Raw genomic sequence first — 20,112 nt, 5'->3', positions numbered from 1 at the left:
CAGTACAGTGCCTGGCATGTAGTAAGCGCTTAACAAATACCATTATTATCATTATCCCTAACCTGGAAAAACCCCTCCCTAGATCCCTCTCACCCCGCTACAGATCCCGCCCAGACTTCTTGAACGGGTCGTTCATTCCGGCTGCCTGCGCCGCTTCTTCTCCAACTCCCTCCTTGACCCCCTACGACCCGGCTTCCGCCCCCTCCACTCCGACGACACCGTGTCCTCCTCTTACGGGGGTCATCCTCAATAGCCCCACGCTCAGAGGGGGCAAGAGGGACGGAGGACTCTTAGCTGCTCCCGTCTGAGGGAAATCCAGTGGAGTAGCTACTCGTGCTTTGTCAGGTATTAACTTGGAACCGACAGAATGAGAGGGAAGGGTTGGGAAGGATGCAGTGTGGCCTAGTGGAAAGAGCCCGGGCCCGAGAGGCAGGGGAGCTGGGTTCTGAGCCCGGCTCCTCCACGTGCCTGCTCTGTGACCTCGGGCAAGTCGCTTCACTTCTCTGGGCCTCAGTAACCCCGACTGTAAATTGGGGATTGAGACCGTGAGCCCCACGTGCGACAGGGCCTGTGTCCAACTCGATTTGCTTGTATCCACCCCCGGTCTAAGGACGGTTGCCTGGCACATAGTAAGCACTTAAAGACCATCATTATTATATTTAGCCAACCCTCAGCACTTAGGTCCGTAACTATAATTTATTTATTTATAGTAATGTCAGTCCCCCCCACCCCCAGAGCGTGAGCTCGTGGTGGGCGGGGAACGTGTCTACCAACTCCATTATATTACGCTCTCCCACGTGCTTCGTACGGGGCTCTGCACGCAGTCAGGGCTCAATAAATACTACTGATTGACTGAAAGGAGAAACTACATTTCCCAGGAAGCGAAACCAGGGCTCTCTGCCCTTTCTCAGAGGGTGTGGTGATTCTATGCCTATTGCCCGACTGACTTGGGATAAGGGATTGCAAGTTAACACATTCGATAAGGAGCTACTGAGGAAGTATCCCCTCCTAAACGATTTTAACGGTTCAAGAATAACGGTTCAAGAATAATTCTCCATTACTTTTACGTAGCATTCTGTGTGGGCCGGGCAGTTAAGGAAAGCAGACCGGGCAAAAAGTAAGATCTGAACATTTAAAAAAGATCAAGCCAGGCTTACAATCGCACCTTAATTTAGAAAATGCCCGGCCCTAGAGCTTCAATTTGTTGTAACAGCCAGTGAACTCTTTTGAGGTTTTTTTTTTTTAAACAATTCCATTCACTCAATCGTACTTATTGAGCGCTTACTGTGTGCAAAGGTCTGTACTAAGTGCTCGACTACACAGCTGTCTCTAAGCAAAGTGTAAAAATAAATACACGGCAGCTGGAAGTGTTACCGGCTTATTACAGCCTCTCGCCTTTCTTCCCTCCCCTTCTAAAAAACTAGCTGGTCTCGACAGATTAGATTTGAACTACAGCGGCGGAAATTCCAGAATCCAAGGGGGCTTCTAGTTCCACATAAACTATGGAAGTTCCACCAACCCTGCTTCATTGATGACAATCAAATGAGGACTTGGGGGCAACAGAAATTATTTTAAAAAAGAACAGGATGCACCCAATTAAGTTGGAATTCCTGGAATGGCACTAGGTATCAATAATAATAATGATAACAACTATAATTGTGGCATTAAGAGCTTACAATGTGACAAGCACCGTGCCAGAGTACTGTAGATAATCAGGACAGACACGGTCTCTGCCTCACGTGGTGTAAACAGTCTAAGTGGGAGGGAGAATGGGTACTGAATCCCCCTTGTACAGATGAAGAAACTGAGGCACAGAGAAGTTAAATGACTTGCCCAAGGCCACATAGCAGACAAGGGGCAGGTCCGGAATTAGAGCTCAGGTCATCTGACTCCCAAGCCTGGCTTTTTTCCACTTTTTTCCACTTGGCCAGCCTGCTTCCCCAGGGAGAAATGATCGGTATTAAGGGGTTTTTTGGTAAAGTGTAAATGAAATATTACACGCACTTCATCTTCATCATACTTGCTATGTCTCTGAAAAAGAATACTGCTTTTTCTCTCCTAAATCACAAAAATTGGGGTTTAAATGTAGAGGACCTAATTTTAATGTTAAAAACTCCTGACCCGCCTGGTTTTTACTCACTAAAGGGAGGCCCTCCTCCTGCATTTTCGGAAGCAGTATTGCGGGCAGGCAACGAAAGCTACTGCTTAGCCAGGATCAAATTCTCGTAAATAGCAAACTCATCCACTCTCGGTCTGATTCTGGCCCTCACTGTTCATTCTGTGGACAGTGCATGTTTAAAATCTGTTTTGCGGGTGTGATTTATCACTAATAATTTCTCTTTAGCGGAGGACATCATTCACCTCCCCACACCAGGCGGGTTTTCAAATATTACTTGCCAAAAAAATGTACATCTCAGAGGGATGAAGTAACTTTCTGAGAAGCAGCGTGGCTCAGTGGAAAGAGCCCGGGCTTGGGAGTCAGAGCCACTTGTCGGCTGTGTGACTTTGGGCAAATCACTTCACTTCACTGTGCCTCAGATCCCTCATCTGTAAAATGGGGATAAAGACTGTGAGCCCCACGTGGGACAACCTGATTACCTCGTATCCCCCCAGAGCTTAGAACAGTGCTTGGCACATAGTAAGTGCTTAGCAAATGCCATCATCATCATCATCATCATTTCTCCAGGTCACACCATATTTGGCGGCTACTCCAAACCGCGTGATTTTCATACTACTGTGTTACTTTAACTGATCAATGGAATTTATTGAACCCTTACTCTGTGCAGAGCACTCTACCGAGCGCTTGCACTGTCTTGTCCTTAGCGGTCGCATCGTCTCCGACCCATAGCGGCAGTGGTTTACCATCGCCTTCTTCCACGTACTGAACTTGATTCTCCGCCCTCGACTCTCTCCCGGGCCGCTGCTGCCCGGCCCGGGTGAGTTTTGACTTGCAGCAGCTGCGCTTCCACTGGCTAGCCCCTGGCCAAGCAAGGAATGCAATGGGCAGGCCTCTGCTTGACTCTCCCTCCCGAGACTGGTAGAGGACTGGAAACTCTCCAGGCACGACTCTGAGAGGGGGACTAAGCGCTTGGGAGAGTACAATACAAGAGAATCAGTGGACACGTTCCCTGTCCATAATGAGCTTAAAATCCAGAGCGGGAGACAGACATTAATATAAATCATTCATAATATATAATTTACGTAAATAATTTAGAGATTAAAGTTGAGAATTTAATTCCTTTGATTATAGATGAAAGTAAACGCAGAGACCAAAACGGTCTCACCATTATTACTATTATTATTATGCGCCGTCCAGTCATTTCCGATTCACAGCGACTCCGTGGATCTACCTACTCCAGAACGTCCCGTCCTCTGCCATAATCCACAAACTAACGGTTCTTCCGTTATGGTTGTCACGGTCTCTATCCATCTAGCTGTCGGTCTGCCTCTTCCACGCTTTCCCTGGACTCTTTTTCCTGGCGTCTTTCTCCAGAGAATCAGTCCTCCGGATGACGGGTCCAAAATACGCTAACCGTACCTAGGTTACATACAGACATGCATAGGTCTCACCATACCTGCAGGATATACTGTGTGAGATCGACAGCCTCTTTCTTCTCATGGACGAGGAGAGTTTCTTGATCTTCCACTCTGATAATGTTCACTTCTCCACGTCGCTCCTCCCTCAGACCCAGGGGTCGTTTCCGGACACACACGTGGATCCTCTCCGTCTCGGTCCAAGGACTCCCTTGCTCCGAAGTGCTCTGTCTGAAACACGAACATTGATATTTTTCAATCTTTCAGAATTAAAATGACCCCGCGGGAAGGGTTGAAATGACAGTGCTTTCGACTGAAAAACCTCGGGGTTACCATCGGGAAACGCTTCCATGAAATGACCACGCTAGCCCAGGCAGGCATACTTTTACTTTTGATGAGGTAGATCACGGTGAGTAGCATCTATTAGCTGCTCCATTTTATAGCAGTGCTAAACTTCAATCGCTCAATTAATCGTCTTTATGGAGCACTCACTGTGCACAGAGCACTGTGCTAAGTGTTAGGGAGAGTACAAGGTAACAATAGATTCCCTACCCACAATGAGCTTATAGTCTCAAGGAGAAATACATTAATATCAATAAATAAAAATAATAAAACAAGATAAGAGTGCGTACCAGAGATTTTGAAATCAATTACATAACCAGACTTTTCAGGATGAAATCATTAAAATAAGAAGACTCATAGTGGTCAATTACTTGCAATATTGCCCCCAGAATGCTCTTTCGGTTTCTTTTTCAAGGATCCTGGTTTGCACGTGGATTACAGTGTAGTTCGAATCTCTTTCTGTTCTTAACTCAGGTCTAGTGATTGTAAGGAGGTGAGAAATCTGGCTCTTTTAGGTAGGATTGGGAGAGAGGCCAGAGAGCAAAAGAGAGGAAAGGGAAAAAGGGAAGGAGAGGGATAAGGGGAAATAAGGGAGAGGGTGGAAAGTCAAGGGAGACAGAGGAGAGAGGGAGGAGGAAGAGATGGTGGGAGGGGCCACCCTGCAGAGATACTGGGCTACCCTGGCCATTGTACCAGATAATAATAACGATAATGGTACTTGTAAAGCGCTATGTGCCAAGGACGGTTCTGAGCGCTGGGGTATTTACAAGTTAATCAGGTTGGACACAGTCCCTGTTCCATATGGGGCTCCCGGTCTTAATCCCCATTGTACAGATGAGGGAACTGAGGCTCAAAGAAGTTAAGAGGCTTGCGCAAGGACATGAGGCATGGGGCAGAGCTGGGATTAAAACCCAGGTCCTTCTGGCTCCCAGGCCCGTGTTCTATCCCCAGGCCACGCGGCTTCTTAGATGCCCCTCGGCCATGTTCTAGCAGACGGGGGCTCCGCCGCAGGGTGCTGTGGCCGGGTGGGGGAGAGGGGGTTTCCTGGACCAGAGAGCAGCAGGGTGGGCTTCTCACCTCCACCCCCACGGTGGGGGCGGCAAGGCCAGAGCGGGAGTGAGGGTCATCCCTTGCCCCAGGTGACCAACCCTGCCAATGGCCGAGGGAACGCCTGGGCGCGAGTGAATGAGTTTAGGTGACATAGCCAAGACGGAGTGAGGCCTTAAGCTCCATCACTCCCCGGAGCCCAGCGAAGACAGCATGGGCCTGGGAGTCAGGGGACCTGCGTTCTAAATCCAGTTCCGCCACGTCTGCCGCGTGACCTTGGGCAAGTCACTTCACTTCTCTGTTACCTCAGCTGTAAAACGGGGATTAAGACGGGGAGCCCTGGGTGAGACGGGGACTGTGTCCAACCCGATTACCTTGTGTCTACCCCAGTGCCTGAAATAGCAAACGCTTAACGGATACCACTGTGTTTGGCCTGATTACCTTGTCCCTTCCCCAGCTCTTAGTCCTTGACCCATAGGAAGAGTTTAATATCACACAGAGCCACATTGGGTATTTACTATGTGCAGAACACTGTACTAATTGCTTGGGAGAGTGCAATATAACAGAGTTGGCAGACGAGTTCCCTGCACATAGCGAGCTTACAGCCTACAGCAAGGAAACAGCATTTTCCATCTCTTTCTCCCTCTGGCCAATGAAAAATGGAACACGGTATGAGGATTACCTCCTTTGAGTAACGGCATCACCACTCTTCCTTCTTTCGTATGTCCCCGAGGGGCCAGGAGAAATTTGGAGAGCACCTGATCGATTTAAGACTACACGCAAACTGTATGAACAAAAATATTCCAACCTGATCACTTGGTATCTCCCCCTGCACTTCAAACAGTGCTTGGCACAGAGTAAGCGCTGAACACATACCGTAAACAAAACCGTGAGAACGACCGCTCTAACGAGTGCTTTCAGTTGGTATTTTGGTCCACTGCTCGGTACGTGCTCAATAAACACCACTAACTGATCGATTGATCGCCTCTGGGGCGAGAGAAGGAGTTTCTTTTGCCTTTCACCCCTGGAAGTCCGGCTTTAAGTTCAGTCCTGAAGTAAGGGGACGATGACATTCTCCCACTTGCCCTCAACCTGCGCGTTTTATAAAAGGACCTCGTACTCTGCCCTCCCTGACCGGGCCTGCTCAGCCAATACTACGCCTGGAATGGCAAGCTGGGCTGTAAATCTCGCCCTTCTGGGAGACCAGTCAATCTCAAGTGCTTAGTACAGTCCTCTGCACACAGTAAGCGCTCAATAAATACAAAGGAATGAATGAAAGTGCTATGAAAATTCCCTCTGAGTTTCTTAAAAAAGGCCAATTTCGTGTACTTAAAAAAAAAAAAGTGCTCTACTTGGGATGGTGAGGCATTTCCCCCGCTGAAGACCGGCAAGGGGTCTTAATTTCACCTTCGGGAATCTGCTTTTTATGGCTCGTTTTCCCGAATTACGCTCCACCGAACAAGCCAGAAGTCAAATACCACAGACATTTGCCGGAAAGACATGACGGCCTATTCTTAGCTGATCCAGGCAAGTAGCAGCTGTTCACCACAACTGGCCAAGATCATCTTTCTACCCATCTGGAAAGTCCCAATCGCTGATTCGTTTTTTTTTCTCGGCCCACACCGAAACTGTTCATCATTTCATTTCGGTGACACACCCACACGGGGTAGATGGAGAGAGTCGCCTCAGTTCGTGCGAGTTGGAAGGGACCCTCCTTAGCTATCCCAGAGAGAAAGAGACAAAAAAGGAACGGGAATTACCTGAAAGAAGAATGAGGCACTCCGTAGTTATACCCTGACCCGTGAGTGACCCTCTGGACGATGGGAAGTCTGCCGTCCCCCCAGTAGGGAGAGAGATCGTCCGCTGAAGTGTCGATTTCTGGCGGCAGATAGGGATCGTCAGGGGCAGCGGTGGGGATTTTCGATTTGGGCTGGCATCGTCCGTCCCCGGGAAGAACGTCCTCTAGCATTTCGACCAGGCCCGGCTTGGGTTCGTCGGCGGGGATGCCGGCCGAGCAGCACGGTTCCGATCCCCGGTTTCCTACCGTTCCGTCCCTTCCGTCGGCGGGAGAATCGAAGTGCAGCTGCCTCCGAGGCCCCGGCTGGGGATCCTGAGGTTGAAGGGGATGGCGGCTCCGCGCCTGAAGGCGGTGTTTGGAACGGCTGGCCGCTTGGTCTTCCTCTTGCGCGATTTGGATGATTTTAATGAGTTGGAAGAGGCGCCGGCGGTCACTCATGCTGCGGACACCCAGCTTGCTGTAGTCTTTCATCGTGATCTTGGCTAGTTCATCTATCTTCTGGAGCCCCACGGCAGCGAAATGGGGGTAATACTGCTCAAGTTCTGCCTCACACAGGCACTCGTACAAACAGGACGTCATTGCTGCGAGGACGTTGCTAGGGACCCCTAGATTGAAAAAAAAAAACCAACACAAAAAGAAACCGGTAAAATACGACAGCCACGGCTGACGGCGCTAAACCGACCCGCTTCTCTTCGCCACCCCAATCCGTCAATCCAGAGGTGGCATTTATTGGGCGCTGCGTATGGAGCGCTGTACTGAGCGTTTAGCGTATGATACAACAGAAAGAGCATTCATTCATTCACATTTTTTGAGCACACTGTACTAAGCGCTTGAGAGAGTACGATATAACAGCAGACACATTCCCTGCCCACAGAGAGTTTACCGTCTAGAAGGGGAAAGTGACATTAATATGAAAAAATAAATTACAGATATGGACACGAGTGCCGTGGGGCTGGGAAGGGGGATGAATAAAGGGAGGAAGCCAGGGCGACGCAGACGGGAGTGGGAGAAGCGGGAGAGGGGGCTTAGTCAGGGACCCATTCCCTGCCCGTCACGAGCCTACGGTCCAGAGCTGTAAACCCACCCTCAGCCCACCAATTTGCTGTAGAATTAATTATTCTAAGATTTCAGCGAAGGCCACCGGGGAATGACTGAATTGAGCTTCAGGCAACACAAGCAGGGGTGATTATTTAAAAATCCATCCTGCCAAAATGAGAGATAAAAGTCGTCCCCCTTCTGTTTTACGACTAAGGCACACGGACAGTTACATAGTCAAACAGCAGTCACTTACTGGTTGCCAAAGACTTCCTGCACTTGCAAAGTCTTCCCAACGAATGCCCTGAACTACTGAAACCTTGTCCCTGGGGCACAGAATGCAATAAGCCTAATTTTAGACCCTCAACATGTGGTCCAACTGTTCCTCAGGCTGAGAGAAAGGATGCGAAAATCTTTCGGGGTGGAGAAAGAAAGACCGGATACATCAAATAACAAAAAGCCCTTTAGGAAGCGCTCTGAATATCGTTTGCGGACACGAGCGACTTGGGAAATGGGATTTACTTCATTTCCGTTTATCTTTTCCTTCCATGCTTCACTGAAAACTTGGAAGGGCAGTCCTCCGCTCTGCCCATCTTCAAAACCCTCCTAAAAACACATCTCCCGTAAGAGGACTTCCCTGACTAAGCCCTCCTTTCCACTACCTGCTCTCCCCTCTGCGTCGACGGTGCTTGAGCGCTTCGACACGCACCCCATCCTCAGTCCCACGGCACTTACGTTCATATCCTTATACTCTCCATTTCCCCTACCGGTAGTTTATTTTTGAACGTGTCTCCCCCTGCAGATCCGATGGGATCTATCCACTCTATTTTACCGTACTTTCCTGACCTCTTAGCAAGGCGCGCCACGCTCAGTAAGTGCTCAATAAATACCACTGATTGATTAACTGATCGACTGAGAAGCAGCTGAACAGAGCAAGGGTCTGGGAGTCAGAAGGACCTAGGTTCTAGTCCCGGCTCCACAACTCGTCTGTTGCGCGAGCTTGGGCGAGTCGCTTAACTTCTCAGTGCCTCGGTTACCCCGGCTGTAAAATGGGGATTAAGACCATGAGCCCTACGCGGGACAGGGACACTGCGAGTCCCTGTCGATAGGAAGCCCTTGATTAAAAAACACACAAATAACCCCATCTATCCCAGCGTTTAGAACGGTGCTTGGCACACAGTAAACGCTTAACAGATCCATACAAAAAAAAACAAACCCAAAAGACAAAGGTCGGCCAAGTGGCAATCGGGTCAATTTTGAGCTCGGGGACTCCAAAGATTGGGATTCCCCCGACGCCCTCAAGCTAGGTCTCGGTGGGGGAGGGAGATGACGGTGATTTCTGGAGTCCAGCCCCGTACGGGCATCGGCTCCTCCCCTCGGCGGCCAGCAGTGACCGTACCCTCTTCCAACACTCAGCACCACTCCGGAGGTACCCGCCGCCCGGCACGGTTACTGCTCCGGGGCAGTCCTGGAGACGTGAAGGAGCCCACCATCCACAGCAGGGGAGGAGGATGACGATGATGGTATCTGTGAAGCGCTGACTGCGTTCTAAGCGCTGGGACGGACCCCGGCTGATCGGGTCGGACACAGTCCCTGTCCCACGTGGGGCTCATAGCCTCAATCCCCATTTTACAGATGAGGGAAGTGAGGCCCAGAGAAGTGCAGTGACTTGCCTAAGGTTGCCCGGCAGACAAGGGGAAGCCTCAGAATTAGAACCCAGGTCCTTCTGACTCCCAGGCCCGGGCTCCACCCACTAGGCCAAGATGCGGGGCGTCGTAGGGGTAACCCCATGATGGATGCTCCTGGGGTCTTTCTAGGAGGACAGGTGGGGGCTAGTAGCCCCCACCCCCACCCCCCACTCCACTATCAGAGCACCTGTCGGGGGGGATGAGCCACGGGCTGGGGGGAGGGGGTTTCATCTTGTGCCCGCCCAACCGCCTCTCATCCCGCTCTTGTTCTGCCTTCGGGGAAGCCACAGAGACGGTCTGGCACAGGTCTGAAAAGACCTGGGGCTATTTAGCCTGAAGAGGAGAAGGCGGCCAGGTGACTTAATAAACGTCCTCTAGTCTGTGACGGGTGCGTCCCCCACCTCCCCGCCACATCTTTTGTACGGATAAAGGACTGCGTCGTCCTCTCCCAAGCACTGAGCGCACAATAAATGCTAAATACTAAAGCTCTGCACACCTGAGCGCTCAATAAATACCGCATTGAGAGTTTGAAAGAAGAGTCTGCGGATAGGGAATGCTCTTCATTATTGAGTATGGCCGTGGAATCGAGTTCTCTGAAGGTCTTTGGAACAGGATAGATTCTTGGCTTCTTGGGATGGGGTTCTCGGAGCTGAAGGCCTCTGCCACCTAGATGATTCTGTAACCCTTCACACACACAAGTTCAAATGTTCTTTACTCTGTCCACTGCATGGACCTAAAAGCACTATTACTTCTATTACTAATAACGGTAATTGTGGCATTTATTAAACGCTCACTATGTGTCAAGCACTGTACTAAACCTTGGAAGTCATGCAAGATGATCAGGTTGGACACACTCCCTATCCCTCACAGAGCTCACGGCAGACAGGCGGCAGAGGCGGGATTAGCAGTGGGTAGGGCCCGGGTCTGGGAGTCAGAGGGTCGTGGGTTCTGATCCTGGCTACACCACTTGTCTGCTCTGTGAGCTCGGGCAAGTCACTTCACTTCTCTGGGCCTCAGTTACCTCCTCTGGAAAATGGGGATTGAGACTGTGAGCCTCGCGTGGGGCAGGGACTCCGTCCAAACCGCCCTGCCTCTATCCACCCCGGCATTCAGTACGGTGCCCGGCACACAGTAAGCGCTTAACAAATACCATAATCAATTAATCAACCCAGGTCCTTCTGACCCCCAGGCCCGTGTTCCATCCACTAAGCCACGTAGCTTCTCCACTTCTTCTGTAAAATGGGGATTCAAACTATGAGCCCTACGTGGGACACAGACCGTGTCCAACCTGATTACCTCGTATCTACCCCAGGGCTTAGAACAGTGCCTGGCACATAGTAAGTGCTTAACAAATACCATTAAAAAAAAGAGAGAGAACAGTAATCCATGGGAATCGAGGCCCCCATCATAGAAAGTCATTGAGTCTGCCAGACTTGTGAGAAGACTGGAAGACAGCTAATCAATAATCTATTTACTGAGTTCATACAATGCGCAGAGCATTGTATTAAATGCTTGGGAGAGTGCAATATGAAGAAATGGCAGACATGTTCCCTGCCCACAATGAGTTTTTTTAACAGGGAGCTGGAGGAGAACAGGAGAGTTTTGGAGAATCAGTCTTTTGAGAAGAATGGGAGGCAGTTAAATACGGCCACTTTTATTTTTTATCATTGTTCTGAGGGAGAACAAAAGAGTTTAGGAGAGTCAGTCTCATGAGAAGACTAGAAGGCAGTTAAAATGGCCAATTTGTTTTTTTTTTTTTTTTAAAAAAAAACAGTGAGCTGAAGGAGAACAGAAGAGTTTAGGAGAATCACTCAAAACACTTCAAAAGATAAACCCAAGCTAAGCCTGATGCAATATAATATTGCCGCGGACAGCTGGGGAACAACTGCAGCTGAGATGACTTGCTGGCCAAGCACTGATGACGGGGAAATTGTGTCCAGTTTGAGTGAGAGCGGCAGGTTAATCTCAAAGAAGCACAGTAGAGTTTTTTGCGCCGGCAGAGACCTCCAAACATGGCTTTCTCCCAAGGCCGGGCTTCTGGGCACATTCAAGGGTGGCAGAGGAATCTAAGTACAAAAATCACACCTCCTCCTAGAGGCCTTCCCTGACTAACGTCTCCATTCGTTCGTTTCAGTCCATCGTATTGATTGAGCGCATACTGCGGGCAGATCACTGTACTGAGCTTTTGGGAGAGGGCAATATAACAATAATCAGGTATGTTCCCCGCCCTCAAGCTCCTCTCTGTGTCCCCTATCCACTCGGGTCTGTACCCCACCCTCAGTGCCACAGTGTTCATTCGTATTTATTGAGCGCTTACTACGTGCAACATCTGTGGATCGGTTCTGACCCGCTGCCATTTCCCCTATCCATAATTAATACTGATATCTATCTCCTCCTATATACCGTAAACTCTTTGTGGGCGGGGAAAGCGTCTATCAACTTTATTAGATTTTTCCAAATGTGCCCCTGTACAGTAAGCACTGGATAAATACCGCCCTGACTGATTAGATGGATCTGTTTAACCATCTCTAAAGGTTTTCATTTAGGAAGGATAAGGACCTAGTAGATTTCTTAATTACACAAAAGGAGATAAGGGGCCCAGCTGGGGGCAGGGATGGAAGAGGAGAGGGAGGGGGGAGACAGAGGAAGACAGAGAGGGAAAATCGAGGAGAAGCAGAGGGTCACGAAAGATAGTGAGGGTCACGAAAGACAGGTGAGGAAACTGGGGAATTTGAAACCACTTTGGCTAAAAAAACCTCCAAATTTTGAACTATGTGGAACTCGAATTCACCCTATAGAAGTATTGGGAACAGTACTGAGTGACCCCCGGTTGCAAAGCACTGTGCTAAGCCTTTGGGAAAATACAGGAAACGGGAGACGTGTTCCTTGCCCACAAGGAGCTTACCCTCTAATCGGGGAGCCAGACTTGAAAGTCTTTCCTGAGTAGTCAAAATAACAGACTCGCCAACTGTTTATGCATACGAGTGCTAGTGAAGTATAAATGAAAAAATATGGAAATGCTCAAGGTGGCTGTTGAGTTGCTGTGCCCTGGGTAAGCGGAGTTAATTCGGGAAGGGATGTGTTCTTAGGTAACGGGGGGCATTACTCTTCAGCGCTCGGAACAGTGCTTGGCACATAGTAAGCGCTTAACAAATACCGTCATCATTATTATGATTATTATTGACAGTGACAAAAAAGTGGGGGGGAAGGGGATCAGGAGAAAGTCTTTGGAGGTAAGATGAGTTCTGATTTCAACAAGTGGGGTGGAATTCCCTGCTACTTCAGATCCGCCAGACCACAACTCTCCCCATCCTTTGAAAAATCACCTCTCCTCTAAGTTTGCCCCTATTAATTAGGAGTATGAGCGCCTAGCACGGCGCTAGGCACAGAGTAGGCGTTTAATAAATACTACAAGTATTACACTAGAGTACAAAAATAAAGGCACATGTTCCCTGTCCACTTCGCTGTGAAGATGACAAGAAGCATGGTGTAGTGGAGAGACCCCGGGCCTGGAAGTCAGAGGTTGTGGGCTCTAATCCCTGCTCCGCTACTTGTTTGCTGTATGACCTTGGGCAAGTTGCTTCACTTCTCTGGGCCTCAGTTCCCTCCTCTGTAAAATGGGGATTCAGACCGTGAACCCTACGAGGGACAGTGACCAACCCGATTTGCTTGTATCCACCCTAGTGCTTAGCACCGTGCCTGGCACATGGTAAGCATTTAATAAATACCACAATTATTATTATTATTACACGGGGGAGACAGACATAACATATTTACCATTCGAGTATCAAAGTTATTGACTGTACAACTGAATGACAGAGTTACAAAATGCTCAAGATTGGTATGACTAAGATCTGGAGGTTGTGGGAGTCTGTAGGATTTGGGGGGGGCTGGAAATTCATCTCCCCAGATTATATCCACCCCTAATTGCCATTCCATCACTTGTGCATCACCTAAGCACTGGCCTACGAACAACCGCCCGTATATATATATATCTTCCAGACCTATTGTTTAAGCAGTAACGCACTCAAAGCTCCCCGTGGGCAGGAAACGTGTCTGTCAACTGTTATATCGTACTCTCCAAGGCACTTAGTACAGTTCTCTGCACGCAGTGAGTGCTCAGTAAATACCACTGATTGATTTATACCCTCCTTTCCTTCGTCCATCTATCTGTAAACTATTTTGGTGATCGTCTCCCCTGCTAGATTGTAAACTTCTCGCATAGCTGTAATTTTATTTATTTATATTAATGTCTATCTCCCCCTCTCAACTGTAGGCTCATTGTGGGCAGGAAATGTGTCTGCTACATTCTTACATTATCCTCTTTCAAACACTTAGAACAGTGCTCTGCATACAGTAAGCACTCAATAAACACGATTGACTGACTGACAGAGCAGGAGAGAGAGCTCAGAGATGCTTCCCAAAATGGGTTCCTCACACGTGCTTGAAACTTAATATTAAATACAGTAAAATAGCCTGGGGAGCCTAAATTATTTGCCACCATTTAATCAATTTTAACTTTATAAACGCAATATGTTCTCTCTATTTCTCACACTATGTCATTTGAATAAAGCCAGTACAAACGCTTATATATGCTAATGGCAGGTGCTTTGTAAACATACAACTAAAAAAACAAAATGGCTTACTAGTTATATTATGCAAAGGGTACAGGAACGCTGCAGAATTAATTAGACCTAAGGTCCCAAAAGGATGCTTTTTCTGTAAAATTTCAATCCTCAATAAAGTGTTCCAAGGACTGACTTACTGACATCAACGACATCTGCTGGTGAAGGGAGAAAGAATTTTCGACACAGAAAAAGTTAAAGAGTTTTGTGGAAAATGTCAGACTGTGTTCTTTGAAGGCAAACAGTACTTTAGTAATAAGTGCTTGTATCCACCTCAGCACTTAGTACAGAGCCTGGCACGTAGTAAGTGCTTAACAAATATTATTATTATTATTAGACTGACCAAACCACAAGGATCTTGGTTCGTTCATTCAGTCGTACTTACTGAGGGCTTACTGTGTGCACAGCACTGTACGAAGTGCTTGGAAAGTTCAGTTCAGCCACAAAGAGAGACAATCCCTGCCCACAACGGGCTCACAGTCTAGAAAGGGGGAGACAGGCATCAAAACAAGTAGACAGGCATCGAGAGCATCAATATAAATACAATTAGATATATATATATATATACATCATTAATATAAATAGAATTATAAATATGTACATTTTGTACATACGTACACAAGTGCTGTGGGGTGGAGAGGGGGGTAGAGCAGAGGAAAAGGGGGACTTGGTGTAGGCCTCCTGGAGGAGATGAGCTTTCAGGAGGGCTTGGAAGAGGGGAAGAGAGTTAGTTTGGTGGATATGAGGAGGGAGGGCATTCCAGGTCAGTGGCAGGACGTGGGCCAGGGGTCGACGGCGGGACAGGCAAGAACGAGGTACAGTGAGGAGGTGAGCGGTGGCAGAGGAGCGGAGTGTGCGGGTTGGGCTGCAGGAGGAGAGGAGGGAGCTGAGGGAGGAGGGGGCAAGGGGATGGGGAGCTTTGAAGCCAAGAGTGAGGAGTTTTTGTATCATACGGAGGTTGACAGGCAACCACTGGAGATTTTTGAGGTGGGGGGGTGGGGGTGACATGCCCAGAGCTTTTCTGCAGAGAGATAATCCGGGCAGCAGAGTGAAGTATAGACTGGAGTGGGGAGAGGCAGGAGGTTGGGAGATCAGAAAGGAGGCTGATGCAGTCATCCAGTCGGGACAGGATGAGCGATTGTACTAACGTGGTAGCGGTCTGGATGGAGAGGAAAGGGCGGATCGTGGCGAGGTTGTGAAGGTGAGATCGGTTCAGAACCCCTAGCCACGGTGCTGGTGTTATTTGTTAAACACTTGCTATATGCCAGGCCCTGTACTAAGCTCTGGAGTACATACGAGTCAATCAGGTCGGACACAGTCCATGTCTCACATGGGGCCCACAGTCTTAATCTCCCTTTTACGAAAGAGGTGACTGAGGCCCAGAGGAGTGAAATGACTTGCCCAAGATCACACAGCAGACGAGTGGCGGAGCCGGGACTGCAGCTCCTTCTGACTCCCAGACCCATGTCTGAGAGACCATGAGAAGCGGCGTGGCTCAGTGGAAAGAGCACGGGCTTGGGAGTCAGAGGCCATGGGTTCTTATCCCAGCTCTGCCATTTATCAGCTGTGTGACTTTGGGCAAGTCACTTAACTTCTCTGTGCCTCAGTTACCTCATCTGTAAAATGAGGATTAAGACTGTGAGCCCCACACGTGGGACGACCTGATTACCTTGTATCTACCCAGCGCTTACAACAGTGCTTGGCATATAGTAAGCGCTTAACAAATACCAAAATTATTATTATTATTATGTTCTACCCGCTAGGCCACGCTGCTTGGTACCCTTCCCTGGGACTATCACTCGCCAACAGTAGTAATCAATCGATCACATCAATTAATTAATTAATTAATCAGTGGTCTGGACCGAGCACCTCCTCGGTGCTAAGTATGTATTAGGATCTTGGGAGAGCACAACATTCAAGTCCCTTGTTGCCTGCCCTCAACAAACCTCCAGTGAAATGGGGGAGACGGAAAAAATAGTATTTAGGAAGAGTGAGGGCAAGAGGAAGAACAAAGAGAGGGCAGGAAGAAGGATGAATAGATCAGGATGAAATGGGTGAATAAACAATTGAATGTACAAATGAGTTCTGAGGAGAAGAACAAAATGCCTTAGGGTTAAGGGTAAGCGCTAGGTTGGCCGCAGTGGGATTCTGTGAATTAATCAGGGGAGGCTTCCTGGAGGAGGCAGAATGGGGGAAGGTTTTCAGGAGGCAGAATTTGGGGAAGGTTATGAAGAAGCAGCCTGGCCTAGCGGAAAACAGCACGGGCCTGGGAGTCACAAGACCTGAGTTCCAATTCCGGCTCTGCCACGGGCCTGCTGCGTGACCTGGGGCAAGTCACTTCACTTCTTTAGACCTCAGTTTCCTCATCCGTAAAATGTCGATTAAATCCTACTTAGACTGTGAGCTCCAAGTGGGACACGGACTGTAATCCCACCTGATTGCCTCCCATCTACCCCAGTGCTCAGTACAGTGCCCGGCACATAGTAAGTGCTTCATTAATACCACTATCATTAGTAGTATCATTATTGAAAATAGGGTAGCTGAGGGATGGCAAACTGAGGTGCAGTGTCGGAAGGTGAGTTCCAGGCCAGGGGAGCGGAATGAGCAAGGGTGAGAAACAGCCTAGGTCTAGTGGAAAGGGCATGGAGTCAGAAGGACCTGGGTTCTAATTCCGTCTCCACCCCGTGTTTGCTGTGTAACCTTGGGCAAGTCACTTCATTTTTCTGGGTCTCAGTTACCTCATCTGTAAAATGGGGATTAAGACTATGAGCCTCATGGACTTTGTCCAACCTGATTAGTCTGCATCAGCCCCAGTGCCTAGTACAGTGCCTAGAATATAGTAAGTGCTTAATAATAATACTGACTATTATTATTATGGTATTCGTTATGCGCTTAATATGTGCCAGGCACTGTTCTAAGCGCTGGGATGGAACCAAGAAAATCAGGTTGGACACAGTCCCTGTCCCACTTGGGGGTCAGAGTCTTAATGCCCATTTTCCAGAGGAGTTAACTGAGGCCCAGAGAAGTAAAGTGACTTGCCCAAGGTCACACAGCAGACAAGTGGTGCAGTCAGGATTAGAACCCGTGACCCTCTGACTCCCAGACCCGGGCTCTCTCCACTAGGCCACGCTGCTTCTCTATCAAAAAAATTAATTCTGGAGCGATCAATGACAAAAACCACTTTAGTTTCATCTCTGAAAAATGAAAACACATTGATACAGCTGTTCTTTTCAAAGGAATCTGTTCTCCCCAAATTGCAAAGCTATTTGCTTATTCTTTCTCTTTATAAGCTACTGACCTCAACAGCGAAGATAGCTGGTACCAGACAACTGCTGAAAACAACAGCTGCCGAGTGAGGAAACAGTCAAAATCCAACTCCCACCTCAAGAATATCTGTAGATTTTCCGGTCTGGATATGCCATGGGTTTTCATTCTAAGGAACGGCCTCAACCATGAAACCGCATTTCATAAGGCACTTCAAGAGGATGTGCATATATATAGATATATATAGATATATGTATATTCTGAATACTTTTACTGTATTCTCTAAAATGCTAGCGGCATGAGCTCAACTTTCCATTTAAGTACAGAATTACAGAAGAAATCCAATGCCCACAAAATGGAGCTACATTTTAGAACCATCCAAAAATAGATTATGCAATCTCTAAACACCTTGGCTTCAAAGGCTCTCCAGAGGCTCTCGCCTTTTTTTCTTATCGGCTCTCTTTTCCTTTTTTTTTTATAATGGTATTTGTTAAGCATTTACTATGTGCCAAGCGCTATACTAAGTGCTGGGGTGGATACACAGACGACACGGGTTCTAATCCCAGCTCCGCCACTTGTCTGCTGCGTGACCTCGGGCAAGCCACTTCACTTCTCAGGCCCTCAGCTCCCTCGTCTGTAAAATGGGGATGAAGAATGTGAGCCCCACATGGGACAACCTCATTACCTTGTATCTACCCCAGCGCTTAGAACAGTGCTTGGCACCCAGGACGCGCTTAACCAATACCATACTTATTATTACACAGGATATAATCAGATCGGACCTAGTCCATGTCTGACATGGGGCTCCCAGTCTTAATCCCTGTTTCACAGATGAGGCCCAGAGACGTTAAGGGACCGACCCAGGGTCGCACGGCAGACGAGTGGCGAAGGCAGGATTAGGACCCAGGTCCCCCCGACTCCCGGGCTCCAGCTCTGTCCACTGGGCCACGCTGCCTGCCCTCTCTGCCCCTCCCAGACCCGCTTCCTGACAGTTCCCCACTCTGGAAGTGCCCACCTTCAATCCCTTGCTAACCCTGTCCCCGCGACCCCGCATTCCTCCCCACTCAAAGCCTCCAGCCCTCGACCTCCCCCACCCTCAGTAGCCTCCTACAGTCCCTCCTCCTCCTCCTGCCAGTCTTCTCTAATTCTCAGGACGCTGACTCCGGTCAACCCTTAGCATCACTGAGCTCCTCCTCGTCATCGTCAGTGGAATTCATTGAGCATTTACTGTGGTGTTCAGAACGCTGTAGTAAGCGCTTGTCTCTCTCCCCAGCTGGTTGGTATTCATTCATTCATTCATTCAATCGTATTTACTGAGCGCTTACTGTGTGCAGAGCACTGTACCGAGCACTTGGAAAGAACAATTCGGCGACAGATAGAGACAATCTCTACCCCACGACGGGCTCACAGTCTAGACTAGAAGCAGCGTGACTCAGTGGAAAGAGCGCGGGCTTGGGAGTCAGGGGTCACGGGTTCTAATCCCGGCTCCGCCGCTAGTCAGCTGTGTGACCTTGGGCAAGTCACTTAACTTCTCTGTGCCTCAGTTACCTCATCTGTCAAATGGGGATTAAAAATCTGAGCCCCACGTGGGACAACTTGATCACCTTGTATCCCCCAGCGCTTAGAACAGTGCTTTGCACCTAGTAAACGCTTAACAAAATACCACAATTTATTTTATTTTTTAGACGGGGGAGGCAGACAAAACAAATAGACAGGCATCAAGAGCATCAAAATAGAATTATAGGTATATTCACATCATTAATAAAATAAACAGAATAATAAATATGTACAAATATACACCAGTGCCATGGGGCGGGGAAGGGGGTAGAGCAGAGGGAGGGAGTCGAGGGCGATGGGGAGGGGAGGAGCAGATGAAAAGGGGGGCTCAGGCTGGGAAGGCCTCCTGGAGGAGGTGAACTTTCAGTAGGCCTTGGAAGGGGGGAAGTGAGCTAGTTTCGCGGATGTGAGGAGGGAGGGCATTCCTGGCCAGGGGTAGGACGTGGGCGGGGGTTCGACGGATTCTACACCTCTCTTGTCTCGCTCCTTGAGGTCAGAGATCATATCTATTCTCTGCTACTACTCTCTCTCTCAGGTGCTTGGTACAGAGCTCTGCACCCAATAAAAATAACTGTGGTATTCGTTAAGAGCTTACTCTATGCCAAGCACTGTTCTAAGTACTGGGGCAGATACAAGAGCCCATATAGAGGTCCCGTATGGGGCTCACAGTATAAATAGGAGGGAGAACAGTAGGCAACCAATAAATACTGTCATCATCATCATTACCACCATCCATGGTATTTATTGAATGCCTCGGGCTCTCAGTACAGTACCATAGAGTTGGCAGACACATGCCTTGCCCACAGTGCGCTTACAGTCTAGAGGGGGAGATAGACATTAATATAAATAAATCATTCCTAATATATAATGTAAAGATGCTACTGATCCCCCTGAGCAATTCTTCCACTCACGGTTCCTTCCCTCACCCTCCTCGGCCTCCTTGCCTCGTGGCTAGGGCCTGGGCATCAGAAGGTCATGGGTTCTAATCCCACTTGTCTGCTGTGTGGCCTTGGGCAAGTCACTTGACTACTCTGGGCTTCAGTTACCTCATCTGTAAAATGGGGATTAAGACTCTGAGCCCTGTGTGGGACAGGGACTATGACTGTATCCACCCCAGTGCTTAGTACTATGCCTGGCACATAGCACTTAAATACCATAATTAGTATTACAATATTATTATTCTCAAGCTCCATTCCTGCCCTCTCCCCATAGATCCACATCT

At 48.6% G+C, this 20,112-nt stretch overlaps 1 protein-coding gene across 2 annotated transcripts in view; it reads right to left on the bottom strand.

Annotated features, from left to right (window-relative positions):
- Window positions 1–20,112, bottom strand: part of KIF24 (kinesin family member 24) — a 45,727-nt gene that overhangs the window by 22,415 nt on the left and 3,200 nt on the right. For both annotated transcript variants that reach the window (XM_029059772.2, XM_029059773.1), the window contains exons 2-3: window positions 6,684–7,326; window positions 3,576–3,765 (exon numbers count right to left, since the gene is read on the bottom strand). In XM_029059772.2, the coding sequence (XP_028915605.1) occupies window positions 3,576–3,765; window positions 6,684–7,300 (807 nt within the window). In that variant the 5' untranslated portion in view covers window positions 7,301–7,326. The remainder of the gene's footprint in view (window positions 1–3,575; window positions 3,766–6,683; window positions 7,327–20,112) is intronic.

Source organism: Ornithorhynchus anatinus, chromosome 3 (genome assembly GCF_004115215.2).
Source record: "Ornithorhynchus anatinus isolate Pmale09 chromosome 3, mOrnAna1.pri.v4, whole genome shotgun sequence".
NCBI classification, from domain to species: domain Eukaryota; kingdom Metazoa; phylum Chordata; class Mammalia; order Monotremata; family Ornithorhynchidae; genus Ornithorhynchus; species Ornithorhynchus anatinus.
The sequence above is the reverse complement of the archived record's forward strand: the minus strand, read 5'-3'. Positions and strand labels throughout refer to the sequence as shown.